The 16,876-nt window shown below is 38.9% G+C and overlaps 1 protein-coding gene across 7 annotated transcripts in view; it reads right to left on the reverse strand.

Annotated features, from left to right (window-relative positions):
- ATP8B4 (ATPase phospholipid transporting 8B4 (putative)) overlaps positions 1 to 16,876 on the reverse strand; it is a 211,004-nt gene that overhangs the window by 8,887 nt on the left and 185,241 nt on the right. For all 7 annotated transcript variants that reach the window (XM_074366090.1, XM_074366091.1, XM_074366093.1 and 4 more), the window contains 2 exons: positions 13,269 to 13,352; positions 6,092 to 6,337 (listed from right to left, as the gene is read on the reverse strand). In XM_074366090.1, coding sequence (XP_074222191.1) covers positions 6,092 to 6,337; positions 13,269 to 13,352 — 330 coding nt within the window. The remainder of the gene's footprint in view (positions 1 to 6,091; positions 6,338 to 13,268; positions 13,353 to 16,876) is intronic.

Genomic DNA, 16,876 nt, shown 5'->3' on the forward strand with positions numbered 1-16,876 from the left:
CAGATCGCTCTCAGAATTTTTCTATTGGAAAAGTGTTTTTCATAGTGAGCAAGTGCAACATTTTATAATCTGTATGTAACTTACCCTATGACTATTTTGCCAAAGGTACACTCTGTTTTACATCAATATTCTAATCCAGTTTGATTATCATTTCTCAAATTATTCAAATAATAACAAAGAAAAATCCTTAATCCTCTTTCAGCGTAACATTCACAAGCTAGGGTTTATGGTGATCTGGGAGCACGTTCACAGGCCCTTCTCCTGTCCAGTAACTTGTTATGGCAGCAGAGCTGAAAGAGTGGCTTACTATGGGGGAATTAAGGTAAATACGAACACTTGAGTTTTCAGGGGGAAAAAAGTGGGTTCTAGTATTCTTATTTGTATCTCAGAGTTCCCAAATGGTCCAAGTGAAGGTGTGCATTTCTAGCAGAGTCTGGTGCAAGACCAGAGATTTCTTGCCTGCCTGAGGCGGCTCTACCTATGTAGTAAACAGATGCCTCTCTGCACATGGAGATACACTTCCCCTTCCCATAGACGTTCACTGTCCTTTAAAATGATGCCCCATTAAAAGAATGCCGGCAGCCTCGATGAAACTGCAGGGGTGATAAAGGGACTGCCTTTTCTTTCCTCAAGAGGCCTAAGGACAGAGAGCCCTGCTTTCCATGCCTTAGCAAAGAGATGGTGGTTTTCCAGTCCATCTGTTAAGACATTAGACCCCAGTCCCCAGCTCAACCTTTCACCACCTGTCAGTTCATTAAAAGACACCAATAGCCTGACCTGTGTGGGTGTGAGTAGGCAAAAAAAAAAAAAAAAACCACAACTCATTTAAGAGGACTGAGTTGGGAAAAAAAAAAAAAAAAAAAAAGAACAGGTGGCTCCTAGTGAGGCAGAACTAATACAAAAGACAGACAAGCACTATAACCAAAAAAAAAAAAAAAAAAAAAAAAGTAATGAAAACTCTTAAGGAGTTGCAATTAGATCACAGGAAAAAATTCTGGAAGAAAAAAAGCATTATTTCTGAATTTAAAAATTCAATGGAGAAATCAAATAAGAATGGGCACTGATGAGGACTGAATTAATATTCTGGAAAAAACATGGAAATAATCTCTCATAATAGAGGGCAAAAACTTGAAGAAATGGAAAATGGAAGCTGTGTGCAAAAAGATATAGACATGGATGGCAAATCCACAGATCTCAGATCCATGGGCCCAATATACAAATAATGTCATCGTAGAAACAGGAAGAGAAATAGAGAAAGAATCAAAGAAGCGACAGAAGAAAACTGCTCTGTGATAATAAACAGCAAAGATTTTCAGTTTGGGAGGGTACTCTAAATCCTCAGTAATGATATAAGTTACATTCTGGTGACATTTTTAAAGTCCAAGGACAAAGAACATAAGCTTCTAGACAGAGAAAATATTACTTACAAAGGAAAGAGAATCAGCCTAATCTCAAACTGTTACACTGAAACTGGGATGTTGTGGAAAAACAACAAAGTTCCTCAAGAAAACTGCTCTGATTCTACAGTCTTATGCCTATCCAACATATCATTTAAATGTAAAGATGCAGAAAGATTTGAACTCAAAAACGTAACATCCATGCACCCTTGCTGAAAAAATTACTCAAGGAAATTACTACAACCAAATAAATCAGGAAACTGGACAGCTGCATGTAAATCAATGAAGTTAGAATACTCCCTCATACCATACACAAAAATAAACTCAAAATGGCTTAAAGACTTAAACATAAGACAAGACACTATAAACCTCTTAGAAGAAACCATAGGCAAAACATTATCTGACATAAATCTCAGCAATGTTCTCCTAGGGCAGTCTACCCAAGCAATAGAAATAAGAGCAAAATTACGCAAAAAAAAAAAAGGGGGGAGCTAATTAAACTTACAAGCTTTTGCACAGCAAAGGAAACCATAAGTAAAACATAAAGATAAGGTACAGAATGGAAAAAAAATATTTGCAAATGATGAGACTGACAAGGGCTTAATTTCCAGGATATAAAAACAGCTCATACAACTTAATAAGAAAAAAACAAACAACCCAATCCAAAAATGGGCAGAAGACCTAAACAAGCAATTCTCTAGTGAAGACACACAAATGGGCAACAGGCACATGAAAAAATGCTCAATATCAATAATTATCAGAGAAATGCAAATTAAAACTATAATGAGGTATCACCTCACACCAGTCAGAATGGCCATCATTCAAAACACCCCAAAGGATAAATGCTGGAGAGGCTGTGGAGAAAAGGAAACCCTCTTACACTGTTGGTGGGAATGTAGTTTGGTGCAGCCATTATGGAAAACAGTATTGAGATTCCTCAAAAGACTAAAAATAGACTTACCATATGATCCAGCAATCCCATTCCTAGGCATATCTCCAGAGGGAACCTTCATTTAAAAAGGTACATGTACCCCAATGTTCATAGCAACACTATTTACAATAGCCAAGACAGGGAAACAACCTAGATGTCCATCGACAGATGACTGGATAAAGCAGCTGTGGTATATTTATACAATGGAATACTACTCAGTCATAAAAAAGAGTAAAATAATACCATTTGCAGCAACATGGATGGACCTGGAGAACGTCATTCTAAGTGAAGTAAGCCAGAAAGAGAAAGAAAAATACCATATGATATCACTCATATATGGAATCTCAAAAAAAAAAAAAAAAAAAAAAGGACAAATGACCTTATTTACAAAACAGAAACAGACTCACAGACATAGAAAACAAACTTATGGTGACCATGTGGGGAAGTGGGTGGGAAGAGAGAAATTGGGAGTTCGAGATTTGCAGATACTAACTACTATATATAAAATAGATAAACAAGTTTATATTCAATATCTCATAGTAACTCATGGTGAAAAATAATATGAAAATGAATATATGTATGTTGATGTATGACTGAAGCATTGTGCTGTACACCAGAAATTGACACAACATTGTAAACTGACTATACTTCAATTTAAAATACATATATATATATATATATATATATATATATATAAAATATGTAATTAAATGAGAACAAAGAGCATAAAAATGGTAGTGAACAAAAATTCTGATAAATGTATAGTCGGCCCTAAATGAGCAATAATGTATGAGCTAAGTATTAATTTTAAAATAATTTTTCAAGAGTCAAAACATATGTTAAAGGAGCATCCTAGAACTAAAATTATATGTTATTAAGTACTCAAGAGTAAGGGCAAGAAGGGAGAATTAAAGTAAAAACATTTCCAAAATTATTTAATTTGGAGGTGGATGAGGGAAGGTGAAGAAAAGGATAGTGAAATGTGGTAATGGATACAGTTATTATTTAATTTTGGTGTATGAATATGGAAATTGAGATTGAAGTGACTAAAAATGGGAGAAATCACTAGTAAAATGGGAATACAATAGTAAAACTTATAAATTATTCATGATAAATAGAATATTTAAAATCACAATGCATCCAAGTTTGAAAAAGAAAAAATGGAAATAAATTAGAATTGAAAGTAATCATAAAATAACATGAAAGAAACAAGATAAAACACATAAGTTGTTACAATAAACGGAGCAGCTTAACTCCCTTATCGAAAGAGAAAAACTAAATGATTAAATAAGAAAGAGATGAAAATGAAGAGATGGGCCCAGATTATATATCAGGCACATGCAAACCAAAAAAGCAAGATAAGTAAAACTAGTATCAAATATCAATCAAGACCCATTACATTGCAAAAAAAATAGCCTTGAATTACATAAGGCAAAATCTCCTTGAAATACAAGGAGAACTTGATAAGAATGATCATTGCAATGGAAAACTTTAATACTCAGTATTTGACAACATGGTGGTGGAGGTGGTGATTCTTTGGAAGTCTGTGGCTAACCTTCTGGTGTCCATTGTGACCAGAGCCAAGCTGTAAGAGGTGGTAAAAGCAATGGTTTCATTTCATTTCAAAGTTGCAGCCACGTGGTTGGGTGCCTTGCCTCACTGTGGCTCTCCGTGGTTCATTTGTCCTCCTGAAGAGTCTAAAGCTACCTAATAGCTTTTTATAATCCTTTTTTACTTAAAGAGGTGTCTGTTGTCTGCAACTACGATCTTTTTTTTTTTTTTTTGGTAAGTGACATGGCAATATCAATGAAATTTTAAATGTACATACTCTGACCCAGCAGTGAAAACAACAAAATGGCATTCTTCATCCATCAGACTGGTAAAAGTTAGAGGTGTTAAAGGAGTTCTGACACAAGAAATTTTATTTCTAGGAATTTATCTGACAGTATATAAAATATGTACTAGTATATGAACTAGCATTTCTTCAATAACAAACCAAAAAAAGATACATCCTGGATGTCTATCAATATTATTATATATCCATATTATAAAATTCTGTGAAGCTCTTAAGAAGACTTAGATCTGAATGTGTTCATTTAAAAAGCTGTCCATAATGTCTTGTTAAGTGAGAAGTGCATATTTCAGAATAGTATACATACTGTGATCCCTCTTCCTTGAATATAGTGTGTGTACGTCTCAAAGCAGAGGAAAAAATACGGAAGGATTTAAGGTAATCACAGTAGTAATTAGTCTAGGGAGTATGGCGAAGGAATGGAGGATGGTTCATTATATTTTAAACACTTCTGTATTGTTTGGAATGTTAAAAAGAATATTTTACAATTCAAATAACTGAAATAAAACTGATATGAAAAATAGAGACTGCTAAAGTTTGGTATGCAGCATCAGCAGGACAGGTACGTAAGACTTACAGCTGTACTCACAGGCCATGGAAATGTCATGGGAGTTGTTATCATGACACCAAGTCAAGCTTAGACAGAGAGGAAAGGATGTTAATACCACTGTCAAAGTGAGCTTATTCACAAAATTGTTGAAACTTACTATTTTATGTATGTAGGACAGCAGTTTCTGATTGAAACTGTGATTTCATGATAGATGCCTTAGCTAGGTCAGATGCCCCCAAGTAACTCCATTATTTTCTCCTCTGCTACAGAACTGAACACAGGGGAACTTCATATGGAGGGTTCACAAAGCATCAGTACGTTTTATTCAGTTGTGAAACAAACAGAACTCCCCTTTGAGTGGAGAAATCTAGTTTTGCTTTTGGATGCTACCTCTCTGACTCTGAATTTTGGACTCCCAAGATGTCAAGTGTTAATGGCTTTGGTATGAAGTCAGTGACACTCACTTACATGGGCTAAGGAATGGTAGGGATGACCTTTAAAAGCAGTATGTTTACATTTGATTCGTTCAATCTAATAAATATTTATTCTGTCATGAAGAGAAAGTCTAGGGTTTAATGAGATCTTTTGTTGGGTATAAGTAGCTAAGATTTGTAAAAGAAGTCATTTATAGTATAGAAAAAGGACTGACCAAAGGCAGATCAAACTCTGAATCTATAAAAATTAAGCCCTTGATTGATACTTTCCCTTTAAGAAAAACACACAAATAAAAACAAAAAACAGAGGTTACGTTGCTTGTTGTATCCACCCAGAGTTACAGATTTTAATGAGGTGGATGGCTTTCATGAATTCTAACTCAATATCTAATAGTGTTGTCCACCATTTGCATTAAAGAGGAAACAGAAACAAACTCAAAATGCCCAGTCAAAGTCAGTGGATCATCAAAAACCACTCATACCAGAAGAGCTCCTATGATACACCACAGACATAACACTGAACCTCTTGAATAATTCCACAGAAATATACTGCCAAATAAACTTTAGAACTCACCTTAAAAAAACCTGGAAGTTGCTAAGTCATATAGATATTATAGAAAAGTATGTTATCATTGGAAAATTTTTCTTCCAAGAAGAAAATATAAGGAGGAAGTAGTAGTATAATTATTTTTCTTTACTTAACAATGTTCCCAAGCAGTGATTCATTGTGAGGTTTCTACTGACATGGAGGTTACAGACACACAGTGCTAATCCTGATGTCTGGAAATTTGTGTTAAAGCTATTTCATCTCAAAATGTGCAGTTAAAAAGAAAACCCTAGTATTCCTTTAGGATTACTGTCAACAATGAAACATAATTTTAAAAGCCGTAAAGCCATCAAGTTAAGATATTTTCACCAGTAGCTTACCTGCGCACTGACCACAATGACCAAAGATGTGGCCATGGTAACTGCAAAAGACTGGTAGTCTGCGATGTGCTGTCCGTCTTCTCCAGCCACGTTGTAAAAGGCCCCATAGGGGATAAAGAAAAGGGCTAATGAGGTGTAGATCCCATGTGCCACACAGATGAAAAATTTATGCTTGTTAAAAAGTAGATTCAGCTGTCCAGGTCTGTAGAGCTGGGGACAATCCATGCTGTTCTGGTCACTAACATCCTGTCAACAAAGAGTTACTTCAGCGAAGGAGGCTTGAGAAGAAGTTGGAGAGGCCCTGAATTCCCTATCTCCAGAAACAGCATGTGCATGTCTAAGCCTGTCCTGATATGCACTATTCAATTTGTTTTCATTCCCACAGTAACCTAAATGGTAATAAAATGATCCACATTTTACTGGTGCAGCCAAATGGAAAAGTTTGGAGATTCCTCAAAAAATTAAAAATAGACTTACCATATGACCCAGCAATCCCACTTCTGGGTATATATCTGGAGGGAACTCTAAGTTGAAAAAATACATGCACCCCAGTGTTCACAGCAGCACTATTTACAACAGCCAAGATATATAGGCAACCTAAATGTCCACTGACAGATGACTCAATAAAGAAGTTGTGGTGTATTTATATAATAGAATACTACTCAGCCATACAAAAGAATAAAATATTGACAATTGCAGCAACATGGATGGACCTGGAGAACGTCATTCCAAGTGAAGTAAGCCAGAAAGAGAAAGAAAAATACGATATGGTATCACTCACATGTGGAATCTTAAGAAAAAAAAGGACACTATGAACTCATCTATAAAACAAGCAGACTTGCATACATAGTAATCAACCTTATGGTTACCGGGGAAAGAGGATGGGAAGGGATAAATTTGGGGGTTTGAGATTTAGAAATGTTAGCCACTATATATAAAAACAGATTTTTAAAAACGTTTCTTTAGTATAGCACAGGGAACTATGTTCAGTATCTTGAAATAACCTTTAATGAAAAAGAATATAAAAATGAATGTATGTATATATATGCATGACTGGGACACTGTGCTGTACACCACAAATTGACACACTGTAACTGACTGTACTTCAATTTTTTTAAAAGTGGGAAAAAAATGATCCCTATTTTATACAAGAGGAACCGGAGTCTCCAAGAGCAATTCATGAGAGACCACACAGCTCTTACAGCAGAACCAGAACTTAACTTGCACCCAGATATCTGGCTTCAAACTGAAGTTTCTTTCCAACACTCTGTTGCAGCTGCACTCATGCTCCCGGGGTTCTAGTACCTCCTGTGCAGCCAGTGGCCCCAGGGGTTAGCTGTCAAAGCAGTATATGCTAGTGACCAGGGAATGTCAGCAGAGAGCTGCAGAGTCAGAATTGGTGCACCTGAGTTCCCAACTTTTGAGGGAAGGTGAGCAGGAGTAGGGGAACCGGGAATGGGGGAAACTGCATGGGGGATTCTATGGAGGAAGGAGCCGAGCCTGAAGAGCTGAGTGCTCTACCCAGGGAGGATTCCAACAGCAGTCACTAGGTGACCAGGACTAAGAATTGAGACAGAATGAGAAGGCATCATGCTTAGCCCCAGCAGGGTCCTGAGAGAAGCTGAAGCAGCGCTCCTCACACTTCACATGCGCACTAATGACCTGGGGAGCTGATTACGATTCAGGAGGGCTGGGGTGGGGCCTGAGAATCTGCATTTCTAACCAGCTCCAAAGTCATGCTGATGACCATGCTGTGAGCACCACAGCCAAAAAGTATGGCAAGAACTGACCACTGGTGACATCACAGGACCACGGGTGAGGTGAAGCAGCCAAGGAGGGAGCAACCCAGGCACGAACTCTGGGAACAGACCATGTTCCCCTTCTTGCTTGAAGGATGGCTCAGGTCTTGATGAATGGGGCCCAATGAGAAACACTGACATAGCTTCTTCAGGAAATCCTGTTTGTGATGCTCTTAGGTGCTTCTTCTGCTAGTCCAGTGACTGATAAGGTTACATGCACAGGCTTTGGAGCCAGACAATCCTGAGTTCGAACCCTAGCTCTGCTGCTTGGCAGGTGTGTAGTCTTAGACCTACTACTTAATCTGTCTGAGCCTCAGTTTCCTCATCTCCAGAAATGCAAACAACAGCATCTCCCTCACAGAACCGCTTATGATTAAATGCGTATGTATTCAACAGAGTTCTTGCCGCAGCTCTCGAGGGGAAAAAAAAAAACACACAGATGCTTCAATAAATAATAACAAAGTAATGACGATAATAATAAGGTTTGTCAATTTTGTTTAGCTTTTCAAGGAACAAGGTTTTGGTTTCACTGACTTTCTCTATTGGCTTCTTAGTCTCTATTTCAATTATTTCTACTCTAATCTTTACTTCTTTCCTTCTACTAACTTTGAGCTTTATTTGTTCATCTTTTTTCTAGTTCCTTAAGGTGTACAGATACGTTGTTTATTTGAGACTTTTCTTCTTCCTTGGGGTAAGCATTTATTGCTATGAACTTACCTCTTAGAATTGCTTTTTCTGTATGTCACAAATTTTGGTATATTTCCATATTAATCTGTCTCAAGGTATTTTTTTTATTTCTCTCCTGATTTATTCTTTGAACCATTGGTTGTTCAGTAGCATGTTGTTTAATCTCCACATATTTGTGAATTTTCCAGTTTTCACAAAATTTCTAGTTTTATTCCATTGTGGTTGGAAAAGATGCTTGATATGATTTCAGTCTTAAATAGTATTTCAATCTTCTTAAATTTAAGAAGACTTAAGACTTCTTGTGGCTTAACATATGATCTGTCCCTTAAAATGCTCCATGTGCACTTGAGAAGAATTTGCATTCTGCTGCTTTTAGATGAAGTGTGTATACACACACATACGGTTCATCTGGTCTAACATGTCATTTAAGGCATTTCCTTATTGATTTTCTGTTTGAATAATCTATCTGTTGATCGAAGTAAGGTATTAAAGCCTCTACTGTTACTGTATTGCTGTCTATTTCTCCGTTTAGGTCTATTAATATTCGCTTTATATATGTAGGTGCTCCTGTGTGGGTGCATAAATATTTACAAATGTTATATTCTATTATTGGATTAGATTCCTTTATCATTATGTAATACCCATCTCTGTCTCTTACTAGTCTTTGTTCTAAAGTCTATTTCATCTGATATAAGTATAGCTGCTCCAGTTTTTGGTTTTTGTGGGGTTTTTTTTTTTTTCCATTTGTATGGAATATCTCTTTCCATCCCCTCACTTTCAGTCTCTGTGTGTCTTTACATCTAAGGTGAGTCTCTTGTAGACAGCCTATAGATGGGTCTTGTTTTTTAATCCTTTCAGCCACTCTATGTTTTGATCAGAGAATTTAGTCCATTTACATTTAAGGTAATTATTGATAGGTAGGTACATATTGCCATTTTGTAAATTGTTTTCGGGCTGTTTTTGTAATTCCTTTCTGTCCCTTTCTTCTTCTCTTGCTCTCTTCCTTTGTGCTTTGGTGACTTTCTTCAGTGATATACTTATATTTGTTTCTCTTTATCTTTCTGTATTCAGTGTAAATTTTTGCTTTGTGGTTACATGAGGCTTACATATAATTACATATCTATAACAGTCTATTTAAGTTGATAACTGTTTAATTTTGATCCCATTCTAAAACTCAGTATCTTTTACTCTCCTCCCAGATTTTATGTTTTTGATCTCATATTTTACACCTTTTTAACTTGTGTATCCCTTAACTAATTATTGTAGTCATAGTTATTTTTACTACTTTTGTCTCTTAATATTCCTACTAGCTTTATAAATGACTGATCCACTACTCTTATTATATACCATTGACCCCTGAACAACACAGGGGTTAGGGGCACTAACACTCACAAATCAAAAATCTGCATATAACTTTATAGTTGGTCCTCCATATCCATGGTTTCATATCCATGGATTCAGCCAACTATGGATTGTGGACTCACATAGTTCAAAACCATGTTGTTCAAGGGTCAACTGTATTTATCTATTGAGTGATATTTATTCTTTAATATGTTTTCTTGTTACTAATTAGCACCCATCTTTTCAGCTTAAAGAAGCCACTTTAACATTTCTTACAAAGCTGGCTTAGTAGTGATGAACTTCTCTGTCTTTTACTTATCTGGAAAACTCTTTATCTCTCCTTCAATTCTGAATGATAACCTTGCTGGGTAAAGCATTCTTCTTCAAAAGGTTTGAAAGTTCCTTTGAATTTGGAATATATCATGCCACTTCCTTCTGGGCTGCAAAGTTTCTGCTGATAGTCTTATGGGGGTTTGCTTGCACATAACAAGTTGTTTTTCTCTTGCTGCTTTTAATATTCTTTGTCTTTAACTTTCCATACTTTAATTACAATGTGTTTTTGTGTGAGTCTCTTTGGGTTTATCTTATTTGGAACTCTCTGAGCTTCTTGGTTCTGAACGTCGGGAAGTTTTCAGTCATTATTTCTACAAATATCATTTCTGCCCCTTTCTCTCTCTCTCCTCCTTTCTGGGACCCGTATAATGTGAATGTTAGCCTGTTTGATGTTGTCCTGTAAGTTCCTTAAGCAATCTTCACTTTTAAAAATTCTTTTCTTTTTAATGCTCTGATTGGGTGAGTTCCACTGTGTTATCTTCAAGTTTTTGATCCTTTCTACTTCTTCATCTACTCTGCTATGGGACCCCTGTAATGTATATATTTCAGTTCAGTTATTATATTCTTCAGCTCTGTGACTTCTATTTGATACTTTCTTATATTTTTAATCTTTTTTGTTGAAGTTCTCATTGTATTCATTCTTCTCAATTCTGTCAGCATTTTTAAGATCATTGCTTTAAACTATTTATTGGGTAAATTGTTTCTTTCCATTTCATTAAGGTTTTTTTCCTGAGGTTTTATCTTATTCTTTCGTTTGGAACATATTCCTCTGTTTTGTTTTGTTTTGTTTTCATTTTATTTGACTCTCTGTGTTGGTTTCTATACAGTTGATAAAACCACCACTTCTCCCACTCTTGAAGAGTGGCCTCATGTAGAAGATAAACCTTATTGTTTAACCCTACCCCAGCTCTTTGTTGTCTCTCAAACCTTCATGCTTGTCCAAGCAGCCTGTTATATTTCTAATAGCTCTCAGTAGTTGGGAATGTGCCAAGACATATCAATGTCCCTGTGGATTGGATCTCAGCATCTACACTCAGGCTGATTGGAATCCAGACCCTCAAGCAGCAGCTTTTGAAAACATGCAAATATGTACAGTCCTGTGGAACTGCAAGCCCACTGGCCACCAGAGCCAGATGACACAGAGCTGTCCCCTGGGCAGCAGCCACAAAAATAGGGACACCAGACACATGTAAAAGCTCCCTTCCAGGAGATACTGGTGCTCTGGAGTGTGGCAAAGGGAGGGTGCCAGGATGGCACCGACAAGTCTCATCTGTCGGTGGAGTGTGTTCCAGTGGGCTCCTAGATGTGTGTGGTAGATGAGATGCCTGCCCCTTGGGCTGATGCTTTAATACAAGCAGCGAGCCTCCATCACTGGGCATGAGCTGCTGCCTCTAAGCTGGGCCCAGGAGTGAATGAATCTGAGCACACGGGCCCATTTCTTAGATCACTTCAGTCTTGTGGGTCTTGGGACATGAGCCCTGCTGCTTTTGGGGAGCTCGTCTCTCAGGTGCAGGTCTTAAAAGTTAAGGTGCCCAATGTGGGGTGCACATCCTTCACTCCTCAGGGAGACGCTTCAGGCTTTGGATTTTCTCTGGGTTGTGGGTTGCCATGCTGGGGGGACTGGGTGGGGTTTATGACGAAATTGTGTCCCAGCCTCTCCAACCTGCTTCAATGTAGTTTTCTTCCTCTTTGCCCAACATGTAGTCTTCACTCAGACAGCCTTTAGGTTGTTTCAAGAGGAAACTGTTGCATATGTAGCTGTAGACTCAGTGTGTCCGCGGGAAGAGGTGAGTTCAGGATCCTATGTTACCATCGTGAACTGTCTCCTTATTTTATTTTTTTCCAGATTACTCAATAACCATCTTTTCCCAGAAAATGCTTTATTTTTTAATATTTTATTCCACATTCTGGGCAGCTATGGGGCACCAAGAAAAGGAGCACTTGTGAACATGGGTGCTTAGAAATGGATGTGCTTAATCCTTTATATCTAAAGCCTTCAAGAGGTCATTAATTTTTGTAGAATTCCACAAAATATGTCATTCACAAACTGCCTTTTTCACATACAAGAAGTGAGGCTTACAACTGACTGCAAAGCCTCAGAAGGGAGAGTAGAGTAAGCTCATAATATGAAGATTTATATTTTGCAATAGATGGCTTTAGGCCAGAAAATGAGGCCTAGCGAATGGTTCTAACAAGAGCCTGGAGAAAGTCTGGTCTCTTTAAAAATACTTCAAAAAAAAAAAAAACTTTTTTAAACGGTACACTCTAACTGTGCCATGGAAACTCCTCTGGCCAGCCTTTTATTTCCCCTGAGTTAGCCAGACTTCTTCCCCATCCAGGAAGCACCCTCCAAGACAGCGTGTGCCAAGGATCTACCATGTGATAACTGATTCCCTCCCTTCTCTCCCCTCAAGCACGCTGAGCTAGACAAAAGAAGACTGCCCTTTCTCTCTCCGTGGCTGTGGGGCTCCGTGTCTTCCTCTGCCGTTGGCAGGGCGCTCCTCTGGCCTGGACTTCTGGTTCTCGGCTGTGCTGGCCAAGGAAGTCTCCCCGCGGATGCTAACTCTCTGCACTCCAACCCGCTTCCATGATTTTCTCTGTATCCCTGCGTGGTTCTCTGCGCTCTCAGAGGCTCATACAGTATCCCCCGGTGTGTGAACCACAGGTACTAGTTCTGAGGCGTATTAGTTAAGTTCCATATGAAAAATAAGTTGAGTAAAAGTGCAGTCCTATGGATTTGGGAAATGCTGGGCTAAAATGAAATCAAAGAGACTGTTTCTTGCAGGACATCTCAGGGCCTTTAGAGTGGTAGCGTAGGGTGTGCATCTTTAAGAAGACAGTAGCCAAGCTCTGATCAGAGGATCCTTTGGAGGGGAGGGGCGGGATCTGGAAGGGGTTTTGATCCATGTGATACCTATTAAATCAACTGCACCCCTAGGACTCTTTCCATGACTAGCTAGAAGCAACTAAAAGGCATCTACAGAACAAAGAAGTTATAAAGACAGAAAAACACGTACCTGGTCAAAAATCCCCATGGCTAAAACAGGCAGTGATGTGTAGACAATGTTAAAAAGGGTGATGAACCACTGGTCATAGACAGTCTGAAAAGAAATGAACACACAGTGATAACCATCATCCACACGGGAGTGAAAACAGTCACTTTCAGGCTCTTGCATTAAATAATTCAACTTCCTGAGGCGGACGGGAGTTTGGCACTAGGGTCAGACAGACATGAGTTCTCCCCCAAGCTCTGCCGAGTTAGTGGGATACTAGACCTTTCTAAACATCAATTTCTTCATCTCTAAAATGAAGCCATATTCTCCTTGAAGCGCTGCTGTGGGGATGAAAGGGCATCATACACATAGAACACTTGACACGACGGGGGGACACACAAAAGGCCCTGGCTCCTTATGGTCGGTTATTTCATTCTGGCTTATTGTAAGTCCAATTACCTGATCTAAGCAAAAAGCAAATGCACCACTAACATCTTCAGAAGGGAGATACAGAAATGAACCTGAGCGCCCCACCCTGTGTTCAGGTGGAGAGCTTTTCCTTGGGCGTGGTTTACAGCAAGATGGGCGTGGAGCTAGCTGCTCACTACACTGGGTATAAACAAGTAAGACAGTAAAAACATCCCCTTAGGCATATGGAGAGTACTTCCTTGCATGAGCGTCACTAAAAGTCAGTGAGGCATGTGAAACAGTCATTATATCCCCAGTATATTAATAAGTACATGGAGATGTAGAAACAGGATGTAGTAAGTGTTAGAGCTTATCACAGGCAAAGGCAAAAATCAAAACCTAGGCCTCCAGCTCCTAACCAATGTCTGTTCTACCATCCTATCATTCATTCATTATTTATTGAGAAACCACTATGTACCAAGAACCAGGTTCTAGGCAATAGTAATTGAACATGATACAATCAGATAAAAATTCCTTATGAAATTTGCACTGTAATGGTGTCAGGAAACAGACAATAAGTAAGATTATACATTCATATTATATGTATATAGTACATACAGTTGGAGAGTGAATGAGTGTGAGAAGGTAAAGATAACAGGGTAGAAAAGGGGATTACAAACGTGGAAGGGTTGTAATGGTGATAAAGTGACTGGAGAAAGTCTCACTAAGAAGTGACATTTGAGAAAAAATCCAAAGAAATAAAGAGTCGAAACATGCAGCTTTCCAGGACAAGAACATTTCCTATTGCAAGTAGATGCCACGAAGAACCCATGAGGCGAGAGAGCCTCTGGTATGTTCAGAGGACAGCAAGACGGTCCATTTGGCTGGAGCAGAGTGCCCTACAGAGGGTATGATGGCAAAGAAATAGAGGAAGATCCTATGTAGGTAACTGTGCCTATTCCCTAGGGAAAATGAGAAGACATCAGAGGATTCTGAGCACAGGAACATCCTGATCCAATCTGTATTTTAACCTGATCACTCTGGATGCTGTGGTGAGAACAGACAGAGGAGGGGCCATGGCGGGAGATGGGAAACCAGTGAGGAGGCTACTGCAGTGGTCCAGATGAAAGACGAAGGTGCTGGACCAGGTGACCTGCAGGGAGAAGTTCTGGATTTTTAATATATTCTGAAGTACATTTTCTTCTTAGGGAAGTTCTGAAAGCAGTAAGGAATCTTAAATGCAAATGCTCCATACAGAGAAGCTAAAGGCAGATTCCACATAGGTATATAAATATAGCGAGCCTTTAAATTATGTCCTGTACATGTAGATTATATCGAAGAAAAAAGTATTTTGGTGTCTTTATTGCTAAACCTGGACTTGGACTACTCTGTGTTAGTGTTATTGTTTATTCTTGAGATGGGTATATCCTTGTTCAAGGAAAGGGGAAGTGGAGACTGCTCTTCAAAGGCCAAATCTCATTCTGGACTGTTCTGTTGAAGTTCCACAGGTGGTCTGACTCAACACTGAATAAACCAGACAGTGTAAAAATGCTGATTATTGTATTCTGAGCAAGGTTAGCCCTGTGGTAAGAAGTAAGGAGGGTGGACCTTCCCACTGTCAATCATCTTGAGGGGAGTTCAGTCTTAGGGCAAAAAAAAAGGGTGGGGAGGGTATAGCTCAAGGGGTAGAGAGCATGCTTAGCATGCATGGGGTCCTGGGTTCAATCCCCGATACTTCCTCTAAGAATCAATTAATAAGTAAACCTAATTACCTACCCCCACCAAAAAAAAAAAAAAAAAGAGAGAGAACAGAAAAGGGAAAGGAGGAGTGGGGAGATGACGGAAGGAAGGAAAATGTACTTTCTGTGTATCCCAGAGAGTTGAGGCCTGGAATCCACATAGGAAGATCTGCTCAACATCATTCTCTTTGAGGGTGGGCCAGAGCTCAGCGGGCAAGATGAATTCTTCCACCAATAAACAGCTGAGACAGGATTTAGGCAAAGTAGTAACATTAGGGATACAATCAAGAGGCTTATGGTTGTGACTCAAAATAACCACCTCTAGTGACCAGTTTTAAGTTCTGTGAATGATAAATTTCCTATTATTCTTTGAGACCTGTTAAACTCTCTTCTTTGAGTCTGAACTCTGCTGTAAGGGTTTGAAAAGGAGGACTATGTCCAATGATATGCTAAGTGTTTAACAACTCGAAGGAAAGAAGGAAGGAAAGGAAAGGAAAGGGAAGGAAAGGAGGAAAACGCCCTGATTTGTAGCACTGACCAGTTTCCATGGTGTAAATACTTTGCCATGGCTGTTCAAGCAGTGATCTCACTAGCTAAGTCAACAAGAGACAGGCCATAGCTCGCCAGTATGTAGTATTTCCACCATCCAGATCCAACATATGCAAATAACCTCAAAAGCACAGTTAGTAAAATATGGCAAAATAATTTAAAAGTGATGAGTCTTGAGTATTTACAAACTTTTTAATATAATCTAATTTGTAGTAGCTGTGTTTAACCACGGGCTCACATAATTCCTAAGAACCGAACAGTCAGCAATTAGGAACCAATATGGGCCAGCTCTAGCCCACCACAGCCTACGTGCATGCTTGGAGCAAAGTAGTACAAGACAGAAGCAGTCACCTAGAGGATCTTAGACTCAACGTGGCAAGACAGAGCCTGCAGAAGGGCAGAGCGATACCCAGAGAATCAGGCAACCGTGACAATAGACTAGAAAAGCTTGTCAGCATCACCTGGAAAGCCCCCAGGTATTTTAGCAGAGGTATCTGGAACAAGCCTGGATTTATGGTATTCATTTAAGATCGAGGCATGTACCCCTACACAGTAACAATTGGTTCATACCAAATGCCCACTGAAGATTAAAAAAAAGCTAAGGTAAAAACAAAACAGAAATATCTTCATCAAAGCATCAATGAACCAACTAATGGGGAGTGCCTGTCAAGACAAGGGAGAGGATTGGAATTTAAGAACTACTTCAAGGCCTAGATGCTGTTTTCTTTCTCCGGAGGCTAAGTTTATCTCCTTCTAGCAGTTGCTGAGGATGGGATGAAGGCCTGACGCTTTCTGGACCAGCCAGCTGTCCTGCCATAGTGCAGCCTGTGACCCTATTGCCAGGAGCTGCCTTTCAGTCCCAGCCCAGAGTGAGCGCCTCTACCTTCGATGGGCACTGAACCTTGGCCCTCTCGTCTCAGGAGACAGTCAAAAAGC

The sequence above is a fragment of the Camelus bactrianus genome, chromosome 6 (genome assembly GCF_048773025.1).
Source record: "Camelus bactrianus isolate YW-2024 breed Bactrian camel chromosome 6, ASM4877302v1, whole genome shotgun sequence".
Taxonomy (NCBI): domain Eukaryota; kingdom Metazoa; phylum Chordata; class Mammalia; order Artiodactyla; family Camelidae; genus Camelus; species Camelus bactrianus.